Source organism: Lagenorhynchus albirostris, chromosome 10 (genome assembly GCF_949774975.1).
Source record: "Lagenorhynchus albirostris chromosome 10, mLagAlb1.1, whole genome shotgun sequence".
NCBI classification, from domain to species: domain Eukaryota; kingdom Metazoa; phylum Chordata; class Mammalia; order Artiodactyla; family Delphinidae; genus Lagenorhynchus; species Lagenorhynchus albirostris.
The window spans coordinates 78,235,707-78,259,121 of record NC_083104.1 but is presented as its reverse complement, the minus strand read 5'-3'; the positions used below and the strand labels follow the sequence as shown (position 1 = coordinate 78,259,121).

The window sequence follows — 23,415 nt, the reverse complement described above, 5'->3', positions numbered from 1 at the left end:
TACATATACATATATCCCCATATCCCCACCCTCTTGCATCTCCCTCCCACCCTCCCTATCCCACCCCTCTAGGTGGTCACAAAGCACGAGCTGATCTCCCTGTGCTATGTGGCTGCTTCCCACTAGCTATCTATTTTACATAAAATTAATTCTTATCGGAGTATAGTTGCCTTACAATGTTGTGTTAGTTTCTGCTGCACAGCAAAGTAAATCAGTCATACGTATAAATATATCCACTCTTTTTTAGATTTCCTTCCCATTTAGGTCACCACCGATCATCGAGTAGAGTTCCCTGTGCTACACAGTAGGTTCTTGAACAAAGAAAAAAATTCGACACAATACATGAAAGACAGTAACTTCTAATAAGCTTAATGCCATTTACCTATACTTTAACAACTTCATTTTTTGGCTTAAAATATAGCCTTAAGTACAATTGAACAGATTCAATCTCATGTTTGAAAATAAACCGTTGTCTATATTAAGAGTGATGTCATCAAACCTTTCTATGCTTTCATGAGTAACATACTTTCTTTTCGATGATAAAATGGAGCAAAATAGTAGATATTAAGGAGAAAATAGATTTGCCCCTGTCTCCATCCCCTTCCTCCCCACTTCTCTCACTTTCTCTTTCATTGAATGCCAACTCAGTGCCAAGCATTCTTCCTGGGACTTGAGTATTCAGCAGTGAGCAAGACAGGTAAGATTCCTGCATGCACTCTTTTGTTGGGGAAATAGACAATGAAATAGTAAAGTAAATGGGGAAGATAATTTTAGATGGCAGTACATGCTCTGAAGAAAACTAAATGGAGGAGTGAGCTGAAGAGAGGTGTTGGCACCATAGATTAGGTAGTCAGTAAACACCTTTCTGAAGAATCAGTGTGACTACAGACCATAGAGCCAAGAAAGAGGTAGACTCACAAAGATTTGAACAAGAGGGTTTCAGACAGAAGGAAGAGCTGGTGCAGAAGTCCTGAGGCAGAGCCAGGCATGTGCTTTACATAATTGTGAGGCAGAAAGGCTGCCTTGGTAGCTGGAGACTAGTGACAAGTAGGCATGAGTTTCACAGTGTAGGATGGATTTTAAGCTATGCAGGGTTGTTTTCTAAAGCGATGAAGAACGCGAGTGAGTCCAAATTGTGCTGAAAATTGCTACTTTTTGATAATCTCATGCATATGACTTTAAGAAGACAGAAATTAGTTTAGGACCTTCATGAATATGGGAACTCTAGAAATCTGGATTATAAATCTAGTTTAGCGACTCATTATACAACTTCTGGAAAATTCCTCAAGAGTGGATTTATAACTGTGATATCTCAGACCTCAGAGATTATGTGAATCATCTGTATCATTGTATGGATAATGGAACTGAGATCCAAAGAGATTATTGATTGGTTCCAAGGTCTCATAGCTCGTAAAGAGCAGGACCAGGATTAGAGGTTATTTTAGTCACTTCAAATATTTGTCCTTCAAGCCTTTGCCCAAGGACTACCTTTACTATGGGCATTTTCCATTCAATAGGTTTCAGTGTATCTTTTCTCCTGGTCCATTCTTTCATTCGTATTGTCATTACTGCATTCATTTTACTATTATGAAATGGTATGTTTTCATGAATGTCTTCTCTGTATTAGATGATAGGCTTCTTTACAGAATTTTGTAACCCTAGTACCTTGTGCATAGTAGGCTTCTGATAATGTGCTGTGTGACTGATTAGTTTATTGATAAATGAATGGACACATCTAAGTGTGTCTTTCAGCTCAATGCCTTTTTCTTGTAATACATCCAGTCTACTGACACCTAAATGTCAACATCTGTGAGGAAGGGCTTACAGTGTTAATGTATAAATGACCACAATGTTTCCCCCCCTCCCTATATGAAAGCAATAAACAGGGGCTAAAAACACATTGAAAAAATTGATGATCTTGTACAAATCTAAATTTTATTCTGTCTAGGAGAGGAAAGCTAATAAAAATGCCTGACTCAAAGCCTGTTCAATAAGCATTGGTTTGTTGAGTGTTTTAAATGTTTGTATTTCTTTGTACAGGAATAGCTGTCTGAACTCATCCTTTTCACCAGTGTCCTTTTTTAGTTGAGACATCATTTCGATGCTTTAATATGCATCCTTTGTTATGTTAGATATCAGTGATATTAACATGTTATTGATCCAAATGTGCAACTCAATGAAAGTGTTTTAGTATTATGCATACTTTTAAAATTGCAAATGGAAAATTCTCTTGTGATAGTTTGTAGGAGGATTTCAGAGAGGGATAATCAGTAATAATATATGTGTCTTTAAAACTTAACAGAAGTCTCCTTGATCCCTAAGTAAACAACACATGCCCCACATTTCAGAGTCCCTTCGGACTCAGCAGTGCATTTTTCCTTCAGCCTGTCAGAGCCAAGTCACGTGATGCGCTGCCTGGTCACTCAGTAATTATGCTAGGAACTGGGTTTTTATCCTAAAACTTGTCACATATTGTTTTGCAGAGCCAGTGATGTGTATTTGTCAGCCCTGTCTCACATTTGTAGCCAGGAGCCTAAGGTCATCATTAGCCCATGACTTTGATTGTCAGGAAATGAAGTACTAGGTGTATGGAAGTTTCTTTCACTGCTTGCATGATTGGGACTTTCTCAATCCTAAAGAAGAAGAAAAATCCATACACAGTTTATTGCCTTCCAAACTGACAGTTCTGTAAGGCTCATTGGATGATTAAGTAATAAGAAGGAGACAAACCAGAGAAAAGTGTAGATTAAAACATATCCTCCAGCTTAAAGACACAATACCCAGTAGTCAGACTCATTGAGTAGCCAGAGAGAATCTTGTGGTGATGTTTGTTTAAAAATAATATATTAAGAGAAAAAAACAAACCAAACAAAAATATATTCTTTCAAGTTTATGATTAAAAAATAATACAAATTAACCACAAATTTAATGTGTAAATATAAGTGTACATAGATATCTGTAAAGTAGATGGTTTATAAGTTAGCTAATATAGATCATCAGTCAACAAATCAGTTTCTGTTTATACTGACCGTTCTCTAATCAAACTACTAGTTAATAAAAAGGTGAAATCAAAGGGATGTGATTTTTAAATATCATACTTACTTAACTGTAAGGGCAAAAGCATAAAACCTTTGTTCTTTACAGGTTCAGGAAGCGCTAAACTCCACTTCTGTGAGTTCCTCAGAAGATTGGTAGCCAACAGTTAAATAACACATATTTCAAAGTTAGATCAGGCATAGAAATATCTGTTTGTTTTCAGATGGATATTAGTTCTCTGACAAATACCACATTCTTCTTCTTTTTTTTGGTGTGAAACATTTTTAAATTTTTTCCATTAAATTAACTCCGTACAGAGACAGCATCAGATGGGTGCCAGGGTCCCTTTTTGCTCTCATCTCATCTTGTCTTCCCTTTTTTTCCCTCTGCCCTATCCCCAGGATCCTCTCCATCCAGTCAGTGCTCTCTGTGGTCAAGTGCATGGAAATTCCTGGCTCTAGTACAGTTCTAGGAGGGCAGTTGTGAGATCTCTCAAGCCTTCGTGTTAATTGACGAAGGCCTTTTAGGATCTTTAGAGTGTAGCACCCACAAAATAAACACACAGACACATTTTGAAAACAAGAGTTTTTTCCTGCAAATATTGCTCTCCTCTTATAGTACAACGTGGGTATATTATTTTACTAAAGACCTTCTGCTCACCCTGTGTGAGAAAGCGAAAGATTCGGGGGAGAGGGCAGGGAAGATGAAGAAAGAATGGAGTGGTAGATGGAGATGCAAGTCATGTCCAGAGAGCATTTCAGGCAATGGAAATAGCATGTTGAAGTCCCCAAAACTGGGAAGCTGGAACATTTGTGGAACTAAAATAAGGCCAGTGTAACTGAAGCTTTGTTAGCAAGAGAGAGAATGGTTTGTGAGATAGAGCTGCGAATCAGAGAAAGCAGAGCATCGTGGGTCGCATTAAGGAGCTTGACCTTTATCCTAAGTAAAGAAAGGGTGGATGGTTTGGGGGAAACCAGAGGGAAGGCAAGTGAAGTAAATGTTGTAAAAGTTTGGTTAAGAAAGATTGGAAGCTGGCCCATGTATCACATTATTCTTAAATGTATATGTATTTTTAAGCAAAACACGGGTACAAGAAATAATCCTTCTATCTTGCTGGGTTTGTCTCTACTAAACACAATTGTAGTAATCATTTTACTTTAATATTTTAATACTTTCTAAATTAGCATTTCCCCAAATATATTTTGGACACTTGAACTTCTATCACAATAACATAAAATTCCTTAGAAATTTATTAATTATTTTAAAATGTTTAAATAGTTAATTATATGATAAATAAAAAAATTGTTAAATATTAATTAATTATTTTTTCATGGAAAAGCTAGATAATTTTAAGCAAACAAGTGAATGAATGAATGAATACTTTATTTTCTTGGTTAGAAAACTCTTATGACAGTATTTGAGTTTAAGAGGAATTTAATTGTGTTTTCTGCAGTTCCTTGGTCTGGACATTCAAGTAAGTGATCACCTAATATGTTTACCTTTGAAATGTCTAGTTTCTAGTACCTTAGGGATAGGACATTACTTGCTAAGAAGAGCTTGCCTTCTTTCTCTTAATTTCCAGATTTAAACATTGATTTTAAAATGTTTCACTTCTCTATTGTTACTACCACTACTGTCTACACTATTACTACTAAGAGCCAACATTTTTAAGAGCATGTATTATATGCAGACCCTGCCATGTATCTTTAACATGTACTAAATTATTTAAGCCTAATTAAAAATGGATGCTTTTACTGTGCCTATTTTATATGAAGTTGCAGAAACTGAGACTTACAGAAGTAAATTAGCTCAGTCTTATTTATGAAATTATAAGGGTTTTTATACATGTTGCAAATATGTGAATGAATATGTTATATATTAACTTTTATTTTAATTTCTATCAACTGTTAACAAATTGAGAGCCCTCCTCATCAGTGATGGAAATTTGTCAGCTTGAATAAAATCACTCTCTGAGGGGCTGGAGATTATCATTTGATAATGTCTACTGGTTATTCTTAGAACCATGTCTTATTTCATTGGGCTGAAAGCCCTTCCACCCTCCTTTTTTTTTTTTTTCACATGGGATTGATTTTGTTGAGGAGGGGTGTTTTAGGGCTAAGTGGGTCAAGTATACACTGGGAATTAAAGGCTAATTCAGAATAAAACAGGCTTCACAATTTAATTGATTTATCACTATTTGTCCAGAATGTTCTGGAGGCTCTACTCTGAAGAAAATAGCTACAGCAAGACATGAGAAAAATAGTCATGCTTCAGTTGGAAGCTCAGCTTCCAAAGTCATCAATGTATAACTTAGTTCTGAGGGCAGGAGAAAATGTGTAAAATTGATACTGGGGGGTAATTTCTTAACCTATCTTTTATGGGCAATCAGGATATTTATGGAATTTCAAGGTTAACTTGGAGGGAAATACAGATTATTTAGAAACACAATTTGTTGTTTTGGATTCAGTGAACAGACCCGACAAAAAGTTTATTAGGGAGATGAGTCTAAAATTTTGATCAATATTTATTAAATATATGCAGTTTTTTTAATACATCAGTTACACTTCATTAAAGCTGTAAAAGAATTTAATGCATTAGAGAAGCAGAAAAACAAATATAATTTTGATGAGTTCCCATTCTATTGATGAACAAGTACGTATTGATGAGTGTCCTTGAAACATAATAGTTAATTATGAAGTATGACACACACGTTCAGAAAAGTTTGCAAAGTAAAAAGTACAAGTTCAACTAAATAAGAATCCATTCTAGTGGGTATGTAGTGGGATCTCATGGTTGTTTTAATTTGCATATCTCTAATATTTAATGTGATTTGAGCACTTTTAAAATTTTTATTTTCTATTTGGTATCTTGTTTTGTGAAGTAGCTGTTCTCTTGCCATTTTTTTTTAAAAAAATAGATCTTTATTGGAGCATAATTGCTTCACAATACTGTGTTAGTTTCTGTTGTACACCAAAGTGAATCAGCCATATGTATACATATGTCCCCATATACCCTCCCTCTTGAGCCTCCCTCCCATCCTCCCTATCCCACCCCTCTAGGTCATCTCAAAGCACCGAGCTGATCTCCCTGTGCTACGCTGCTGCTTCCCACTAGCTAACTATTTTACATTCGGTAGTGTATATAAGTCTTTGCTACTCTGACTTCACCCCAGCTTCCCCCTCCCATCCTGTGTCCTCAAGTCTACTCTCTATGTCTACATCTTTATTCCTGCCCTGCCCTTTTAAAATGATGAATTATCTTTTTTATATTGATTTGTTGAAGTCTTTTTTTTCAAATCAAGCAACATTTATTAATAATTACTATTATTATTACAAAAAGCAAATATTGGTTTTCTTTTTAACATCTTTATTGGAGTATAATTGCTTTACAATGGTGTGTTAGTTTCTGCATTATACAAAGTGAATCAGTTATACATATGTTCCCATATCTCTTCCCTCTTCCATCTCCCTCCCTCCCTCCCACCCTCCCTATCCCACCCCTCTAGGTGGTCACAAAGCACGGAGCTGATCTCCCTGTGCTATGTGGCTGCTTCCTACTAGCTATCTATTTTACATTTGGTAGTGTATATATGTCCATGCCACTCTCTCACTTTGTCACAGCTTACCCTTCCCCCTCCCCATATCCTCAAGTCCATTCTCTACTAGGTCTGTGTCTTTATTCCCATCTTACCACTAGGTTCTTCATGACATTTTTTTTCTTAGATTCCATATATATGTGTTAGCATACGGTATTTGTCTTTCTCTTTCTGACTTACTTCACTCTGTATGACAGACTCTAGGTCGATCCACCTCACTACAAATAACTCAATTTCATTTCTTTTTTTTTTTTTTTTAACGTCTTTATTGGAGTATAATTGCTTTACAATGGTATGTTAGCTTCAGCTTCACAACAAAATGAATCAGTTATATACATACATATATTCCCATATCTCTTCCCGCTTGCGTCTCCCTCCCTCCCACCCACCCTATCCCACCCCTCCAGGCGGTCACAAAGCACCGAGCTGATCTCCCTGTGCTATGCGGCTGCTTCCCACTAGCTATTTACCTTACGTTTGGTAGTGTATATATGTCCATGCCTCTTTATCGCTTTGTCACCGTTTACCCTTCCCCCTCCCCATAACCTCAAGTCCATTCTCTAGTAAGTCTGTGTCTTTATTCCTGTTTCACCCCTAGGTTTTTCATGACATTTTTTTTTTTAAATTCCATATATATGTGTTAGCATACGGTATTTGTCTCTCTCTTTCTGACTTACTTCACTCTGTATGACAGACTCTAGGTCTATCCACCTCATTACAAATAGCTCAATTTCGTCTCTTTTTATGGCTGAGTAATATTCCATTGTATATATGTGCCACATCTTCTTTATCCATTCATCCGATGATGGACACTTAGGTTGTTTCCATCTCCGGGCTATTGTAAATAGAGCTGCAATGAACATTTTGGTACATGACTCTTTTTGAATTATGGTTTTCTCAGGGTATATGCCCAGTAGTGGGATTGCTGGGTCATATGGTAGTTCTATTTGTAGCTTTTTAAGGAACCTCCATACTGTTCTCCACAGTGGCTGTATCAATTTACATTCCCACCAACAGTGTAAGAGGGTTCCCTTTTCTCCACACCCTCTCCAGCATTTATTGTTTCTAGATTTTTTGATGATGGCCATTCTGACTGGTGTGAGATGATATCTCATTGTAGTTATGATTTGCATTTCTCTCATGATTAGTGATGTTGAGCATTCTTTCATGTGTTTGTTGGCACTCTGTATATCTTCTTTGGAGAAATGTCTATTTAGGTCTTCTGCCGATTTTTGGATTGGGTTGTTTGTTTTTTTGTTATTAAGCTGCATGAGCTGCTTATAAATTTTGGAGATCAATCCTTAGTCAGTTGCTTCATTTGCAAATATTTTCTCCCATTCTGAGGGTTGTCTTTTGGTCTTCTTTATGGTTTCCTTTGCTGCGCAAAAGCTTTTAAGTTTCATTAGGTCCCATTTGTTTACTCTTGTTTTTATTTCCATTTCTCTAGGAGGTGGGTCAAAAAGGACCTTGCTGTGATTTATGTCATAGAGTGTTCTGCCTATGTTTTCCTCTAAGAGTTTGATAGTTTCTGGCCTTACATTTAGGTCTTTAATCCATTTTGAGCTTATTTTTGTGTATGGTGTTAGGGAGTGATCTAATTTCATACCTTTACATGTAGCTGTCCAGTTTTCCCAGCACCACTTATTGAATAGGCTGTCCTTTCTCCACTGTACATTTCTGCCTCCTTTGTCAAAGATAAGGTGACCATATGTGCGTGGGTTTATCTCTGGGCTTTCTATCCTGTTCCATTGATCTATCTTTCTGTTTTTGTGCCAGTACCATACCGTCTTGATAATTGTAGCTTTGTAGTATAGTCTGAAGTCTGGGAGCCTGATTCCTCCAGTTCCTTCTTTCGTTCTCAAAATTGCTTTGGCTATTCGGGGTCTTTTGTGTTTCCATACAAATTGCAAAATTTTTTGTTCTAGTTCTGTAAAAAATGCCAGTGGTAGTTTGATAGGGATTGCATTGAATCTATAGATTGCTTTCGGTAGTAGAGTCATTTTCACAATGTTGATTCTTCCAATCCAAGAACATGGTATATCTCTCCATCTATTTGTATCGTCTTTAATTTCCCTCATCAGTGTCTTATAATTTTTTGCATACAGGTCTTTTGTCTCCTTAGGTAGGTTTATTCCTAGATATTTTATTCTTTTTGTTGCAATGGTAAATGGGAGTGTTTTCTTGATTTCACTTTCAGATTTTTCATCATTAGTGTGTAGGAATGCCAGAGATTTCTGTGCATTAATTTTGTATCCTGCCACTTTACCAAATTCATTGATTAGCTCTAGTAGTTTTCTGGTAGCATCTTTAGGGTTCTCTATGTATAGGATCATGTCATCTGCAAACAGTGACAGCTTTAATTCTTCTTTTCCGATTTGGATTCCTTTTATTTCCTTTTCTTCTCTAATTGTGGCTAAAACTTCCAAAACTATGTTGAATAAGAGTGGTGAGAGTGGGCAACCTTGTCTTGTTCCTGATCTTAGTGGAAATGCTTTCAGTTTTTCACCATTGAGGATGATGTTTGCTGTGGGCTTGTCATATATGGCCTTTATTATGTTGAGGAAAGTTCCCTCTATGCCTACTTTCTGGAGGGTTTTTATCATAAATGGGTGTTGAATTTTGTCAAAAGCTTTCTCTGCATCTATTGAGATGATCATATGGTTTTTCTCCTTCAGTTTGTTAATATGGTTTATCACATTGATAGATTTGCGTATATTGAAGAATCCTTGCATTCCTGGAATAAACCCCACTTGATCATGGTGTATGATCCTTTTAATGTGCTGTTGGATTCTGTTTGCTAGTATTTTGTTGAGGATTTTTGCATCTATGTTCATCAGTGATATTGGCCTGTAGTTTTCTTTCTTTGTGACATCCTTGTCTGGTTTTGGTATCAAGGTGATGGTGGCCTCGTAGAAGGAGTTTGGGAGTGTTCCTCCCTCTGCTATATTTTGGAAGAGTTTGAGAAGGATAGGTGTTAGCTCTTCTCTAAATGTTTGATAGAATTCGCCTGTGAAGCCATCTGGTCCTGGGCTTTTCTTTGTTGGAAGATTTTTAATCACAGTTTCAATTTCAGTGCTTGTGATTGGTCTGTTCATATTTTCTATTTCTTCCTGATTCAGTCTTGGCAGGTTGTGCATTTCCAAGAATTTGTCCATTTCTTCCAGATTGTCCATTTTATTGGCATAGAGTTGCTTGTAGTAATCTCTCATGATCTCTTTTATTTCTGCAGTGTCAGTTGTTACCTCTCCTTTTTCATTTCTAATTCTATTGATTTGAGTCTTCTCCCTTTTTTTCTTGATGAGTCTGGCTAGTGGTTTATCTATTTTGTTTATCTTCTCAAAGAACCAGCTTTTAGTTTTATTGATCTTTGCTATTGTTTCCTTCATTTCTTTTTCATTTATTTCTGATCTGATTTTTATGATTTCTTTCCTTCTGCTAGCTTTGGGGTTTTTTTGTTCTTCTTTCTCTAATTGCTTGAGGTGCAAGGTTAGGTTGTTTATTCGAGATGTTTCCTGCTTCTTAAGGTGGGCTTGTATTGCTATAAACTTCCCCCTTAGAACTGCTTTTGCTGCATCCCACAGGTTTTGGGTCGTTGTGTCTCCATTGTCGTTTGTTTCTAGGTATTTTTTGATTTCCTCTTTGATTTCTTCAGTGGTCACTTCATTATTAAGTAGTGTATTGTTTAGCCTCCATGTGTTTGTATTTTTTACAGATCTTTTCCTGTAATTGATATCTAGTCTCATGGCGTTGTGGTCAGAAAAGATACTTGATACAATTTCAATTTTCTTAAATTTACCAAGGCTTGATTTGTGACCCAAGATATGATCTATCCTGGAGAATGTTCCATGAGCACTTGAGAAAAATGTGTATTCTGTTGTTTTTGGATGGAATGTCCTATAAATATCAATTAACTCCATCTCGTTTAATGTATCATTTAAAGCTTGTGTTTCCTTATTTATTTTCATTTTGGATGATCTGTCCATTGGTGAAAGTGGGGTGTTAAAGTCCCCTACTATGAATGTGTTACTGTCGATTTCCCCTTTTATGGTTGTCAGTATTTGCCTTATGTATTGAGGTGCACCTAAGTTGGGTGCATAAATATTTACAATTGTTATATCTTCCTCTTGGATTGATCCCTTGATCATTATGTAGTGTCCTTCTTTGTCTCTTCTAATAGTCTTTGTTTTAAAGTCTATTTTGTCTGATATGAGAATTGCTACTCCAGCTTTCTTTTGGTTTCCATTTGCATGAAATACCTTTTTCCATCCCCTTACTTTCAGTCTGTATGTGTCTCTAGGTCTGAAGTGGGTCTCTTGTAGACAGCAAATATATGGGTCTTGTTTTTGTATCCATTCAGCCAATCTGTGTCTTTTGGTGGGAGCATTTAGTCCATTTACATTTAAGGTAATTATCGATATGTGTGTTCCTATTCCCATTTTCTTAATTGTTTTGGGTTCATTATTGTAGGTCCTTTCCTTCTTTTGTGTTTCTTGCCTAGAGAAGTTCCTTTAGCAGTTGTTGTAGAGCTGGTTTGGTGGTGCTGAACTCTCTCAGCTTTTGCTTGTCTGTAAAGGTTTTAATTTCTCCATCAAATCTGAATGAGATCCTTGCTGGGTAAAGTAATCTTTCTTGGTTGCAGGTTTTTCTCCTTCAACACTTTCAATATGTCCTGCCAGTCCCTTCTGGCTTGCAGAGTTTCTGCTGAAAGATCAGCTGTTAACCTTATGGGGATTCCCTTGTGTGTTATTTGTTGTTTTTCCCTTGCTGCTTTTAATATGTTTTCTTTGTATTTAATTTTTGACAGTTTGATTAATATGTGTCTTGGCGTATTTCTCCTTGGATTTATCCTGTATGGGACTCTCTGTGCTTCCTGGACTTGATTAACTATTTCCTTTCCCATATTAGGGAAGTTTTCAACTATAATGTCTTCAAATATTTTCTCAGTCCCTTTCTTTTTCTCTTCTTCTTCTGGAACCCCTATAATTCGAATGTTGGTGCGTTTAATGTTGTCCCAGAGGTCTCTGAGACTGTCCTCAGTTCTTTTCATTCTTTTTTCTTTTTTCTGCTCTGCAGTAGTTATTTCCACTATTTTATCTTCCAGGTCACTTATCCGTTCTTCTGCCTCAGTTATTCTGCTATTGATCCCATCTAGAGTACTTTTAATTTCATTTATTGTGTTGTTCATCGTTGCTTGTTTCATCTTTAGTTCTTCTAGGTCCTTGTTAACTGATTCTTGCAATTTGTCCATTCTATTGTCCATTCTATCTCCAAGATTTCGGATCAACCTTACTATCATTATTCTGAATTCTTTTTCAGGTAGACTGCCTATTTCCTCTTCATTTGTTAGGTCTGGTGGGTTTTTATCTTGCTCCTTCATCTGCTGTGTGTTTTTCTGTCTTTTCATTTTGCTTATCTTACTGTGTTTGGGGTCTCCTTTTTTGCAGGCTGAAGGTTCGTAGTTCCTGTTGTTTTTTGTGTCTGTCCCCAGTGGCTAAGGTTGGTTCAGTGGGTTGTGTAGGCTTCCTGGTGGAGGGTACTAGTGCCTGTGTTCTGGTGTATGAGGCTGGATCTTGTCTTTCTGGTGGGCAGGTCCACGTCTGGTGGTGTGTTTTGGGGTGTCTGTAGACTTACTATGATTTTGGGCAGCCTCTCTGCTAATGGGTGGGGTTGTGTTCCTGTCTTGCTAGTTGTTTGGCATAGGATGTCCAGCACTGTAGTTTGCTGGTCGTTGAGTGAAGCTGGGTGCTGGCGTTGAGATGGAGATCTCTCGGAGATTTTTGCTGTTTGATATTATGTGCAGCTGGGAGGCCTCTTGTGGACCAGTGTCCTGAAGTTGGCTCTCCCACCTCAGAGGCACAGCACTGACTCCTGGCTGCAGCACCAAGAGCCTTTCATCCACAGGGCTCCTTAATTTGGGATGATTCGTTGTCTATTCAGGTATTCCACAGATGCAGGGTATATCAAGTTGATTGTGGAGCTTTAATCCGCTGCTTCTGAGGCTGCTGGGAGAGATTTCCCTTTCTCTTCTTTGTTCTGACAGTTCCCAGGGGCTCAGCTTTGGATTTGGCCCCGCCTGTGCGTGTAGGTCGCCGGAGGGCGTCTGTTCTTTGCTCAGACAGGACGGGGTTAAAGGAGCCGCTGATTCGGAGGCTCTGGCTCACCCAGGCCGGGGGGCAGGGAGGGTCACGGAGTGCGGGGCGGGCCTGCAGCGGCAGAGGCCGGCGCGACGCTGCAGCCTGAGGGCGCCGTGCGCTCTCCCGGGGGAGCCGTCCTTGGATCCCGGGACCCTGGCAGTGGCGGGCTGCACAGGCTCCCCGGAAGGGCGTGTGGCTAGTGACCTGTGCTCGCACACAGGCCCCCCGGCGGCAGCAGCAGCGGTCCCAGCGTCCCATGTCCGTCCCTGGGCTCCGCAATCCCAGCCGCGGCTCGTGCCCGTCCCCGGAACCCTCCCAAGCAGCGCTCCCAATCCCCTCCCCTCGTGCACCAGGAAACAAAGAGGGACGTAAAAGTCTCTTGCCTCTTCGGCAGGTCCAGACCCCTCCCCCGGACTCTCTCCCGGCCAGCCGCGGCGCACCAACGCCCTGCAGGCTGTGCTCACGCCGCCAACCTCAGTCCTCTCCCGGCGCTCCGACAAAAGCCGGAGCCCCAGCTCCCAGTCCCGCCCGCCCCGGCGGGCGAGCAGACAAGCCTCTCGGCTGGTGAGTGCCAGTCGGCCCGATCCTCTGCGCTGGAATCTGTCCGCCCTGCCCTCCGCACCCCCGCCGCCGTGCTCTCCTCCGCGACTCCCAAGCTCCCCCACTCCGCCTCCCGAAGTCTCCACCCGCGAAGGGGCCCCCCAGTGCGTGGACACTTTTCCTCCTTCACAGCTCTCTCCCGCTGGCGCAGGACCCGTCCCTATCCTTCTGTCTCTGTTCAGCTTTTTCTCTTACCCTAACCAGGTACGTGGGGGGTTCCTTGCCTTCTGGGAGGTCTGAGGTCCTCTGCCAGCGTTCAGTAGGTGCTCCGTAGGAGTTGTTCCACGCGCAGATGTACTTCCGGTGTATCTGTGGAGAGGAAGGTGATCTCCGCGTCCCACTCCTCCGCCATCCTCCCGGAAGTCTCATTTCTTTTTATGGCTGAGTAATATTCCACTGTATATATGTGCCACAACTTCTTTATCCATTCGCCGATGATGGACACTTAGGTTGCTTCCATGTCCTGGCTATTGTAAATAGAGCTGCAATGAACATTTTTTTTTTAACATCTTTATTGGGGTATAATTGCTTTACAATGGTGTGTTAGTTTCTGCTTTATATCAAAGTGAATCAGTTATATATATACATATGTTCCCATATCTCTTCCCTCTTGCGTCTCCCTCCCTCTCACCCTCCCTATCCCACCCCTCCAGGCGGTCACAAAGCACCGAGTCAATAATCCCTGTGCTATGTGGCTGCTTCCCACTAGCTATCTACCTTATGTTTGGTAGTATATATATGTCCATGCCTCTCTCTCGCCCTGTCACAGCTCACCCTTTCCCCCTCCCCATATCCTCAAGTCCATTCTGTAGTAGGTCTGTGTCTTTATTCCTGTATTACCCCTAGGTTCTTCATGACGTTTTTCTTAAATTCCATATATATGTGTTAGCATACGGTATTTGTCTCTCTCTTTCTGACTTACTTCACTCTGTATGACAGACTCTAGGTCTATCCACCTCATTACAAATAGCTCAATTTCGTTTCTTTTTATGGCTGAGTAATAGTCCATTGTATATATGTGCCAATCTTCTTTATCCATTCATCCGATGATGGGCACCTAGGTTGTTTCCATCTCCGGGCTATTGTAAATAGAACTGCAATGAACATTTTGGTACATGACTCTTTTTGAATTGTGGTTTTCTCAGGGTATATGCCCAGTAGTGGGATTGCTGGGTCATATGGTAGTTCTATTTGTAGTTTTTTAAGGAACCTCCATACTGTTCTCCATAGTGGCTGAACCAATTCACATTCCCACCAGCAGTGCAAGAGTGTTCCCTTTTCTCCATACCCTCTCCAGCATTTATTGTTTCTAGATTTTTTGATGATGGCCATTCTGACTGGTGTGAGATGATATCTCATTGTAGTTATGATTTGCATTTCTCTAATGATTAATGATGTTGAGCATTCTTTCATGTGTTTGTTGGCAGTCTGTATATCTTCTTTGGAGAAATGTCTATTTAGGTCTTCTGCCCATTTTTGGATTGGGTTGTTTGTTTTTTTGTTATTGAGCTGCATGAGCTGCTTATAAATTTTGGAGATTAATCCTTAGTCAGTTGCTTCATTTGCAAATATTTTCTCCCATTCTGAGGGTTGTCTTTTGGTCTTGTTTATGGTTTCCTTTGCTGTGCAAAAGCTTTGAAGTTTCATTAGGTCCCATTTGTTTATTTTTGTTTTTATTTCCATTTCTCTAGGAGGTGGGTCAAAAAGGATCTTGCTGTGATTTATGTTGTAGAGTGTTCTGCCTATGTTTTCCTCTAAGAGTTTGATAGTTTCTGGCCTTACGTTTAGGTCTTTAATCCATTTTGAGCTTATTTTTGTGTATGGTGTTAGGGAGTGATCTAATCTCATACTTTTACATGTAGCTGTCCAGTTTTCCCAGCACCACTTATTGAAGAGACTGTCCTTTCTCCAGTGTACATTTCTGCCACCTTTATCAAAGATAAGTTGTCCATATGTGCGTGGGTTTATCTCTGGGCTTTCTATCCTGTTCCATTGATCTGTTTTTCCGTTTTTGTGCCAGTACCATACTGTCTTGATTATTGTAGCTTTGTAGTATAGTCTGAAGTCAGGGAGCCTGATTCCTCCAGCTCCGTTTTTCGTTTTCAAGATTGCTTTGGCTCTTCAGGGTCTTTTGTGTTTCCATACAAATTGTGAAATTTTTTTTCTAGTTCTGTGAAAAATGCCATTGGTAGTTTGTTAGGGATTGCATTGAATCTATAGACTGCAATGAACATTTTGAGCAGGCGTCTCACTGTTGTGGCCTCTCCCGTTGCGGAGCACAGGCTCCGGACACTCAGGCTCAGCAGCCATGGCTCACGGGCCCAGCCGCTCCGCGGCATGTGGGATCTTCCCGGACTGGGGCACGAACCCATGTCCCCTGCATCGGCAGCCGGACTCTCAACCACTGCACCACCAGGGAAGCCCCGTAACTCTTTTTGAATTATGTTATTTTTCAGAGTATATGCCCAGTAGTGGAATTGCTGGGTCACGTTGGAATGTACCTTTTGTTGGTTATATGTGTTACAAATACCTTTGCCCACTCTGTGGCTTCCTTTTTCACTTTCTTAATGTTATCTCTAGATAATTGGAAAACCTTTATTTAATACAATTCAGTTTATAGACCTTTCCCAAGATGGATTGTACATTTTGATTGAACTATGGTAGACGAGTATATGCAATATGGTTTTTTTTTAACATCTTTATTAGAGTATAATTGCTTTACAATGGTGTGTTAGTTTCTGTTTTACAACAAAATGAATCAGTTATAGATATACATATGTTCCCATATCTCTTCCCTCTTCCATCTCCCTCCCTCCCTCCCACCCTCCCTATCCCACCCCTCCAGGTGATCACAAAGCACTGAGCTGATCTCCCTGTGCTATGCGGCTGCTTCCCACTAGCTATCTACACTACGTTTGGTAGTGTATATATGTCCATGCCTCTCCCTTGCTTTGTCACAGCTTACCCTTCCCCCTCCCCATATCCTCAAGTCCATTCTGTAGTAGGTCTGTGTCTTTATTCCTGTGTTACCCCTAGGTTCTTCATGACATTTTTTTTTCTTAAATTCCATATATATGTGTTAGCATACGGTATTTGCCTCTCTCTTTCTGACTTACTTCACTCTGTATGACAGACTCTAGGTCTATCCACCTCATTACAAATAGCTCAATTTTGTTTCTTTTTATGGCTGAGTAATATTCCACTGTATATATGTGCCACATCTTCTTTATCCATTCATCCGATGATGGACACCTAGGTTGTTTCCATCTCCGGGCTATTGTAAATAGAACTGCAGTGAACATTTTGGTACATGACTCTTTTTGAATTGTGGTTTTCTCAGGGTATATACCCAGTAGTGGGATTGCTGGGTCATATGGTAGTTCTATTTGTAGTTTTTTAAGGAACCTCCATACTGTTCTCCATAGTGACTATATCAATTTACATTCCCACCAGCAGTGCAAGAGTGTTCCCTTTTCTCCACACCCTCTCCAGCATTTATTGTTTCTAGATTTTTTGATGATGGCCATTCTGACTGGTGTGAGATGATATCTCATTGTAGTTTTGATTTGCATTTCTCTAATGATTAATGATGTTGAGCATTCTTTCATGTGTTTGTTGGCAATCTGTATATCTTCTTTGGAGAAATGTCTATTTAGGTCTTCTGCCCATTTTTGGATTGGGTTGTTTGTTTCTTTGTTATTAAGCTGCATGAGCTGCTTATAATTTTGAAGATTAATCCTTAGTCAGTTGCTTCATTTGCAAATATTTTCTCCCATTCTGAGGGTTGTCTTTTGGTCTTGTTTATCGTTTTCTTTGCTGTGCAAAAGCTTTGAAGTTGCTTTAGGGTCATCATATGACCAATATTTGTGAATGTTTTATGCAAGCTTGAAAAGAATATGTATTCTTTGTGAGTCTAGTTTTGCATCTACACATATTATGTTGTTTGCTAATTATATTAGTCAAAACTGTTGCATCCTTACTATTTTCTTGTTTATTTAATTTGCCACTGTTATTTTTGGTATATCTGCTCATTTTTGCTTTATTCTGAAGCTATGATGCTAGGCACATACATACTTACTCTTCTTATAACATCGGTGTCTTTTTTACTGTGGAGTATCCCTTTTATTTTTAATTGTTTTCTGCAAGAGGATTGGTTAAAATTACTTAGTTCACCATTTTGGGGACAAAATAGATGTGAACTTTGCTGGAAAGACACAGCTCCTTCTCTCAGGGAGTGTACTGTAAAGAGGAGGCAGTCTGATAAAAGACACTTACAGTACAGTCTTGAAGCACTGAGGTAAAGCATGGCCTGTGTGGTAGCCCACAGCGGGCTACTTAAAACAGACGTAGTTGACAAGGAAGGCTCCCAGAGGAGGTGGCCTCTGAGCTGGGTTTGCTCTTGTTTGGGGACTCGGTTTAGGTGGCTCAGCTCTCAAGCGTGGCAAGGAAACCGGGGCGCAGGTGGCGGGGAAGGAAGGGGTTCTAAACGCACAAAGCTGTTCCCAATCATTTGCTATTTCAAGGAGTTTTCCGATGTCCGCTATTGTAAATAGGTAGCACTACAGTGGAGAACTTTGAGCATGAACCCTTGCCCGTGTTCTATACTATTTCTTTAGGACAAGTTCCTCGAAGAAGACTTACTGCAGCAAGAGGTGCGGACATTTTTATGCACAAAAGGGGGCATCTAGCTCTAGGTCATAGGAGGCTTTTAGAAATAAATTATAGTGGAGCCAAGTTTTGAGGGATGATTAGGAGTTAGACAGGATGAAAGTAGGCACATAAAGCCTGGGGAATCTCACGGGCACAGAGGAGGGTGGAGGTAAATAATTCAGGGTGGGCTGGCTTAGTCACAAGCTGTGGGGAGTCGTGCTAAAAGAGTGGACTTAAATGTAAACTAGGTTTATATTTGATTCCATCAAAGAAGTTCAGTTAATAAAATCGTATAAAGTCCTTTAACCTTTTTCTTACCTTTGAAGTTCATGGAATCCATTTGTACCATATTCCTCAAATCATTATAATCGTTATCTTTTATATACCAGAACTTATTTTCCTTCCATCTCCCCAGGTGATTTTAGCATCTGGAACGTATTCTGTTTCCCCTCCGTTGCCCACCATCATCCTAAGTTGTGACAACTTCCGTTTACTTCTTTCCTATTCCGCTACGTCCATGTGTCTTCGGATGGGACTTACAAGTCTAAGCCCAGCTTCCCCACTTTTTAGCTGTGTAATCTCTGACAGGTTTTTTAACCTCTCTCTGTCTCCGTTTCCTTGTGAGAGCCTCAACAATATCCTTCACAGCGTTGTGATAATTAAATGAAATCACATATGCAAAAACACCTGGCTTGTCTCGGCAGCATGACGACAAGGATTTCCCCTCCATCGTGAGTATCTGCATTCATCCAGGTTGAAAATGCCTTTTGTTACAGTTGAGAGCAGCTTGAAGCAGCTTTAAAAAGGGAAATCAGAGAACTGCATGATCCCATGAGCCTTCTCTTAGCGGTGGCTCCTCTCATTTAGGGGCAAAGCCCAAGCTGGTGAGAGCACCTCACCTTTCTTCGAGCGCTAGATTTGAGCATAAAATGAGGAGTCCGGACTTTAAGGCTTTCCCTTTACCAGCTTTCACACATTTGAGAAGCACTGCATTTTCATGTTAAAATAGTATCTATTTCCTTCTCTTAGGTCACTCTTGCCTTCTTTCTGCTCCGTCCCTATTCTCCATCTTTCCCTTCCCCCACATCACAAAAAAGAATACAAACTTTGGTCATTTCAGATACCAAAAGATCACGGCAGGCTGACTAATTTTGCACAGACTTTCTGTGAAAGCTCCACATGTGCTGCCGTTTTGGGTTGCGTAATTGATTTAATCTCTGATTTTAGAGGAACACTGAACTCTTTTCGTGGGACTCTGCGTACATTTCTCTAGGGCAAAAACTGTCCTACTTTTTTTCTCTCTGGTATCTGTTTAGTGCTAGACCATTTTCCCCCAAGAATCTAAACTACCCTCCGTGAAATAAATGAAATCACAGTTGGAAAACGGCTTACTGGCCAGATAAGAGCTATACCACGCACATTTTCTTCACATTCTCCTCCTTCCCACATCCCTTCTTTCTGCTCTCGCACATCTTTGTTTTGGCTAAGAGGATGTGTTAGTCACTCAGCTGAGGATTGACGTTCCCTACGTGGAGCCTCTGTGTACCTTAGCGTTTTATTGGGAAAGCACACGCTGTGGGGTCCAATCCTTGCATGCCCGTTGGCCTACTGTGTGACTCCAGGGAAATTTACTTACCCCTCTGAGTCTTACTTTCAACAGTCCCTGTAGACCAATGGTTGTGCAGGCTGAACTCTAGAGCTAGGTATGTAGCAAGCTGGAAACTCACACCGAGCCTTTGGCTAACCAGGTATATATATGGGGCGCCAACTGGGGAAAATGATTTTATGCCCCTGAAAGACCACTTAGCCAAAAGCACAACCAGGCAATTTTAAGTTTCCATTTACTTCATTTTACCATATTTGGCAACCTCATTTTACCATATTTGGCAACCTCATTTTGGGTTATGTTTTCAGGAATTTCTAAGTGGAAAGGCATGTTTGATAGCAGATGTGTTTTGTCAACTTCTCCAATCCAGTATATAGTTTGGAGACAATCTTCTCACTAGTTGCTTCTTAGAAAATCTAATGCTTTGTAATATTTTATGTACTCTAAGATATATTTTCTGAAGAAAATAATCTTTGCCAGGTCCGTACTCAGAAACACAATTTTAGTAATTTCCCCAAATTATTCTCATACTGTGAAAGTGACCAAAGTCTGCTGTTTACATCAGCAGATTAAGGACAAAAGTAATTCCCAACTGCTATTTGAGTATCACAGCTTGAAGGTTGTGTCCTTTTACTGCTAAAAGAATTTAGGCTTAGATAATAACCTATTACTTGTTTAATAGAACGCAGCATAAACAGACCATTGTTCAAATTCAGACTGATACTTACTAGTTGGATAAATTTGGACGAGTCCCTTAACCCCTTAGTCTCATTCTGTATGAATATTTAACACTGAGATAAGAATCATATTTACTTCTCAAGTGTGTTGTGAAAATTTTTTTTTTTTTTAAATGCCAGGGGAATGGGTGCAGTAGATTTATGGTAATCAGTATTTTTTTTTTTTTTTTTTTTGGTATGCGGGCCTCTCACTGTTGTGGCCTCTCCTGTTGTGGAGCACAGGCTCGGGACACGCAGGCTCAGCGGCCATGGCTCACGGGCCCAGCCGCTCCATGGCATGTGGGATCCTCCTGGACCGGGGCACGAACCCGTGTCCCCTGCATTGGCAGGCGGACTCTCAACCACTGCGCCACCAGGGAAGCCCCAGTATTTTTTTTTTAATTTATTTATTTATGGCTGTGTTGGGTCTTCGTTTCTGTGCAAGGGCTTTCTGTAGTTGTGGCAAGCGGGGGCCACTCTTCATTGCGGTGCGCGGGCCTCTCACTATCGCAGCCTCTTTTGTTGCGGAGCACAGGCTCCAGATGCACAGGCTCAGTAATTGTGGCTCACGGGCCCAGTTGCTCCACGGCATGTGGGATCTTCCCAGACCAGGGCTCGAACCTGTGTCCCCTGCATTGGCAGGCAGATGCTCAACCACTGCGCCACCCGGGAAGCCCCTGTTGTGAAGATTTAATGCTAAAATACATGTAGAGCAATGTGGGGATCCAGCGGTAGACAGTGTATCAATCAGGTTTTGCTGTAATAATGTTGTGTAACAAAGAATCACCAAGTCTCAGTGGCTCACAACAACAAATGTTGATGCCAGACTTGATTTGACTTGGTTCCAGCTCATGGGTTCTATTCGGGTCTGCTGTGTACGTCTCTTCATCCAGGCCCTAGAGGTTATTTAAGAAATTCTCCTTTCATGGCAGGGAACATTATTGCAAGTGACCTGGTGAAACTTGCCAAGCATTTTAAAGCGTCAACTCAGAATTGGCATTACTGTCACTTCTACCTGAATTTCATTGGGCAAAACAAGTCATGTGTCCAGGCTCAGTATTAATAGGTCAGGAAAGTATACTCTGTCCTAAGAAGAGTGAATATTTGCTGAACAATAATCCAATCTCCCTCAGAGAAGTTTACTGCATCTCATTTTTCCACCTTTTCTTTTTTCATGTATGAACACTGCCTTTTCTCCATCTAGTCTACTTTATAGCATCTACTTTGCATTCTCAAAATTACATCACAATTTCCCTCTCCCTCCTTAAATTTCAAATTAATTTACATGATATACTTTTCTTGTAAACAGGTACTTTAGAAAATCCCTTAGAAAAAGAAAAAAAGCTCCTGATTCTCCTTAGAGCTTCAGAGGGAGTCTTTTGTGACCGTTTCATCGGAATTCGTATTGATCCAGGAACAATTGGTAAGAGTAAAGTGCAGCTTTATTAAAAATGAAATGTGTGTGTGTTTCTGATAGGGACGTACCATTCATAGAACACCTACTAAATTCCAGGCACTCTTCTAGGGAATTTATTATTTCACTTACCAGCTCTCCTGTAAGGAGTATACATTTTACAGATGTCAAAACTAAGCCTCAGAGATGGTGAACAATATGCAGAAAGCCACACAGTTTTATACTGTCAGAACTTAGATTCATATCCAGATTGGTCACACACCAAAGGCTGGATGAAGAGTCTGTGTTATCAACTTTAAATACTATGTGGTTATTGATATATTTTTTAAACTGATAGCTCTATAGATTACTAAGAAACATTTACTGTTGGCAGTTTCTTCCTTTGATACTGCCACAATACCAAATCCTGTTTTATTTTATTATTTTTTAATGTTATTTATTTATTTATTTATTATTAGTCATCCATTTTTTACACATCAGTGTATACAGGTTAATCCCAATCTCCCAATTCAAATCCTTTTTTAAAGCACAGAAGAGCACAGAAACTAGGACTGGACTTGTATAACTATGATGTAAGGGCCACTCAATAACTTACTTTTAAGGGAAAGGTATAAGAGGCTTTTTATAGATTTCTAGCATTTTAAAATTCCCTTTGTATGGTAATCCTAATTTTATAAGATTTCAGTGACTCAGTAAAAACAATCATGTTAGGATAGTTTGAAGTTTGGTAACCTGGTTTCATAAAGTATAGCCATTGCCGTATAATACTTTGATAGTGCTTTATTGTTTTCAAATGATTTTTCATATATGCTATTTATTTTATCTTTTTAAGAATATGAGGTTAAGGAATATTTTACTTTTTTCAAATTGACAAGCCAGATGGATCACAACAGGAGCATGGACTCTTTTTGCCTGTGGTGTCCACTCTGTTCCAGGGAGTGCCATGTTGAACTGGACTTTGTGTTGGGAGCATATGAGGGTGCCTGTCTTGATCCCCAGTGCCAGCTGTATTGCCAAACAAGTGTTTCTAAAGATTTCTCTGATACTAAATTGAAAAAGGAATGAAATGTTCGTCACTGCATGCTTAAAATTTGGTGATATCATAAGTAAATAACATATTTTAATCTCTTCAAGTATTATAATCTCCTTGAAACAACTAGGAAATGGTGTCATTTTACAGTTAACCTTTGGTGATTGGGAATGATCAGGAAATCTGCTTTCTGGTAAATGGAAGGAAATAAACTGGTTTTTGTTAAAATCTTTGTAGTTGGAAATTTCTCTAAATTATTCCATGTTACTCTCCTGTCTAGCTTACTTAGCTAATAGTGATTAATTTTTTGATGATGATGATGATATTATTATTATGAAAGATTGATTCCAGGTCATGTCCTAAAAGCGGGAGTATTTTTTCCATTTACACTAATCCTTATTTTAGTTTTATTATCATCTGAATTTTTGCTGAATTAGAGTATGGTAAAATCATGGATGTTGACTTAAACACTTGGTTAGGTTCTAATTAACTGAGCTTTTTTAGTTCACATTGGATGAAAACCCAAGGCATATTATTTGTACCTTACTGGTTTTTACTTCCCTTACACATTTTCTGCTCAAATTTGTGAAATCTTTAGATTTCAAGATTAGTGATTTGCAATAAAATGGGGGTG

The 23,415-nt window shown here is 39.6% G+C and overlaps 1 protein-coding gene across 1 annotated transcript in view; it reads left to right on the top strand.

Annotated features, from left to right (window-relative positions):
* Nucleotides 1–23,415, top strand: part of PKHD1 (PKHD1 ciliary IPT domain containing fibrocystin/polyductin) — a 433,598-nt gene that overhangs the window by 285,203 nt on the left and 124,980 nt on the right. Inside the window, exon 53 of the mRNA XM_060164227.1 lies at nucleotides 21,647–21,760. Coding sequence (XP_060020210.1) covers nucleotides 21,647–21,760 — 114 coding nt within the window. The remainder of the gene's footprint in view (nucleotides 1–21,646; nucleotides 21,761–23,415) is intronic.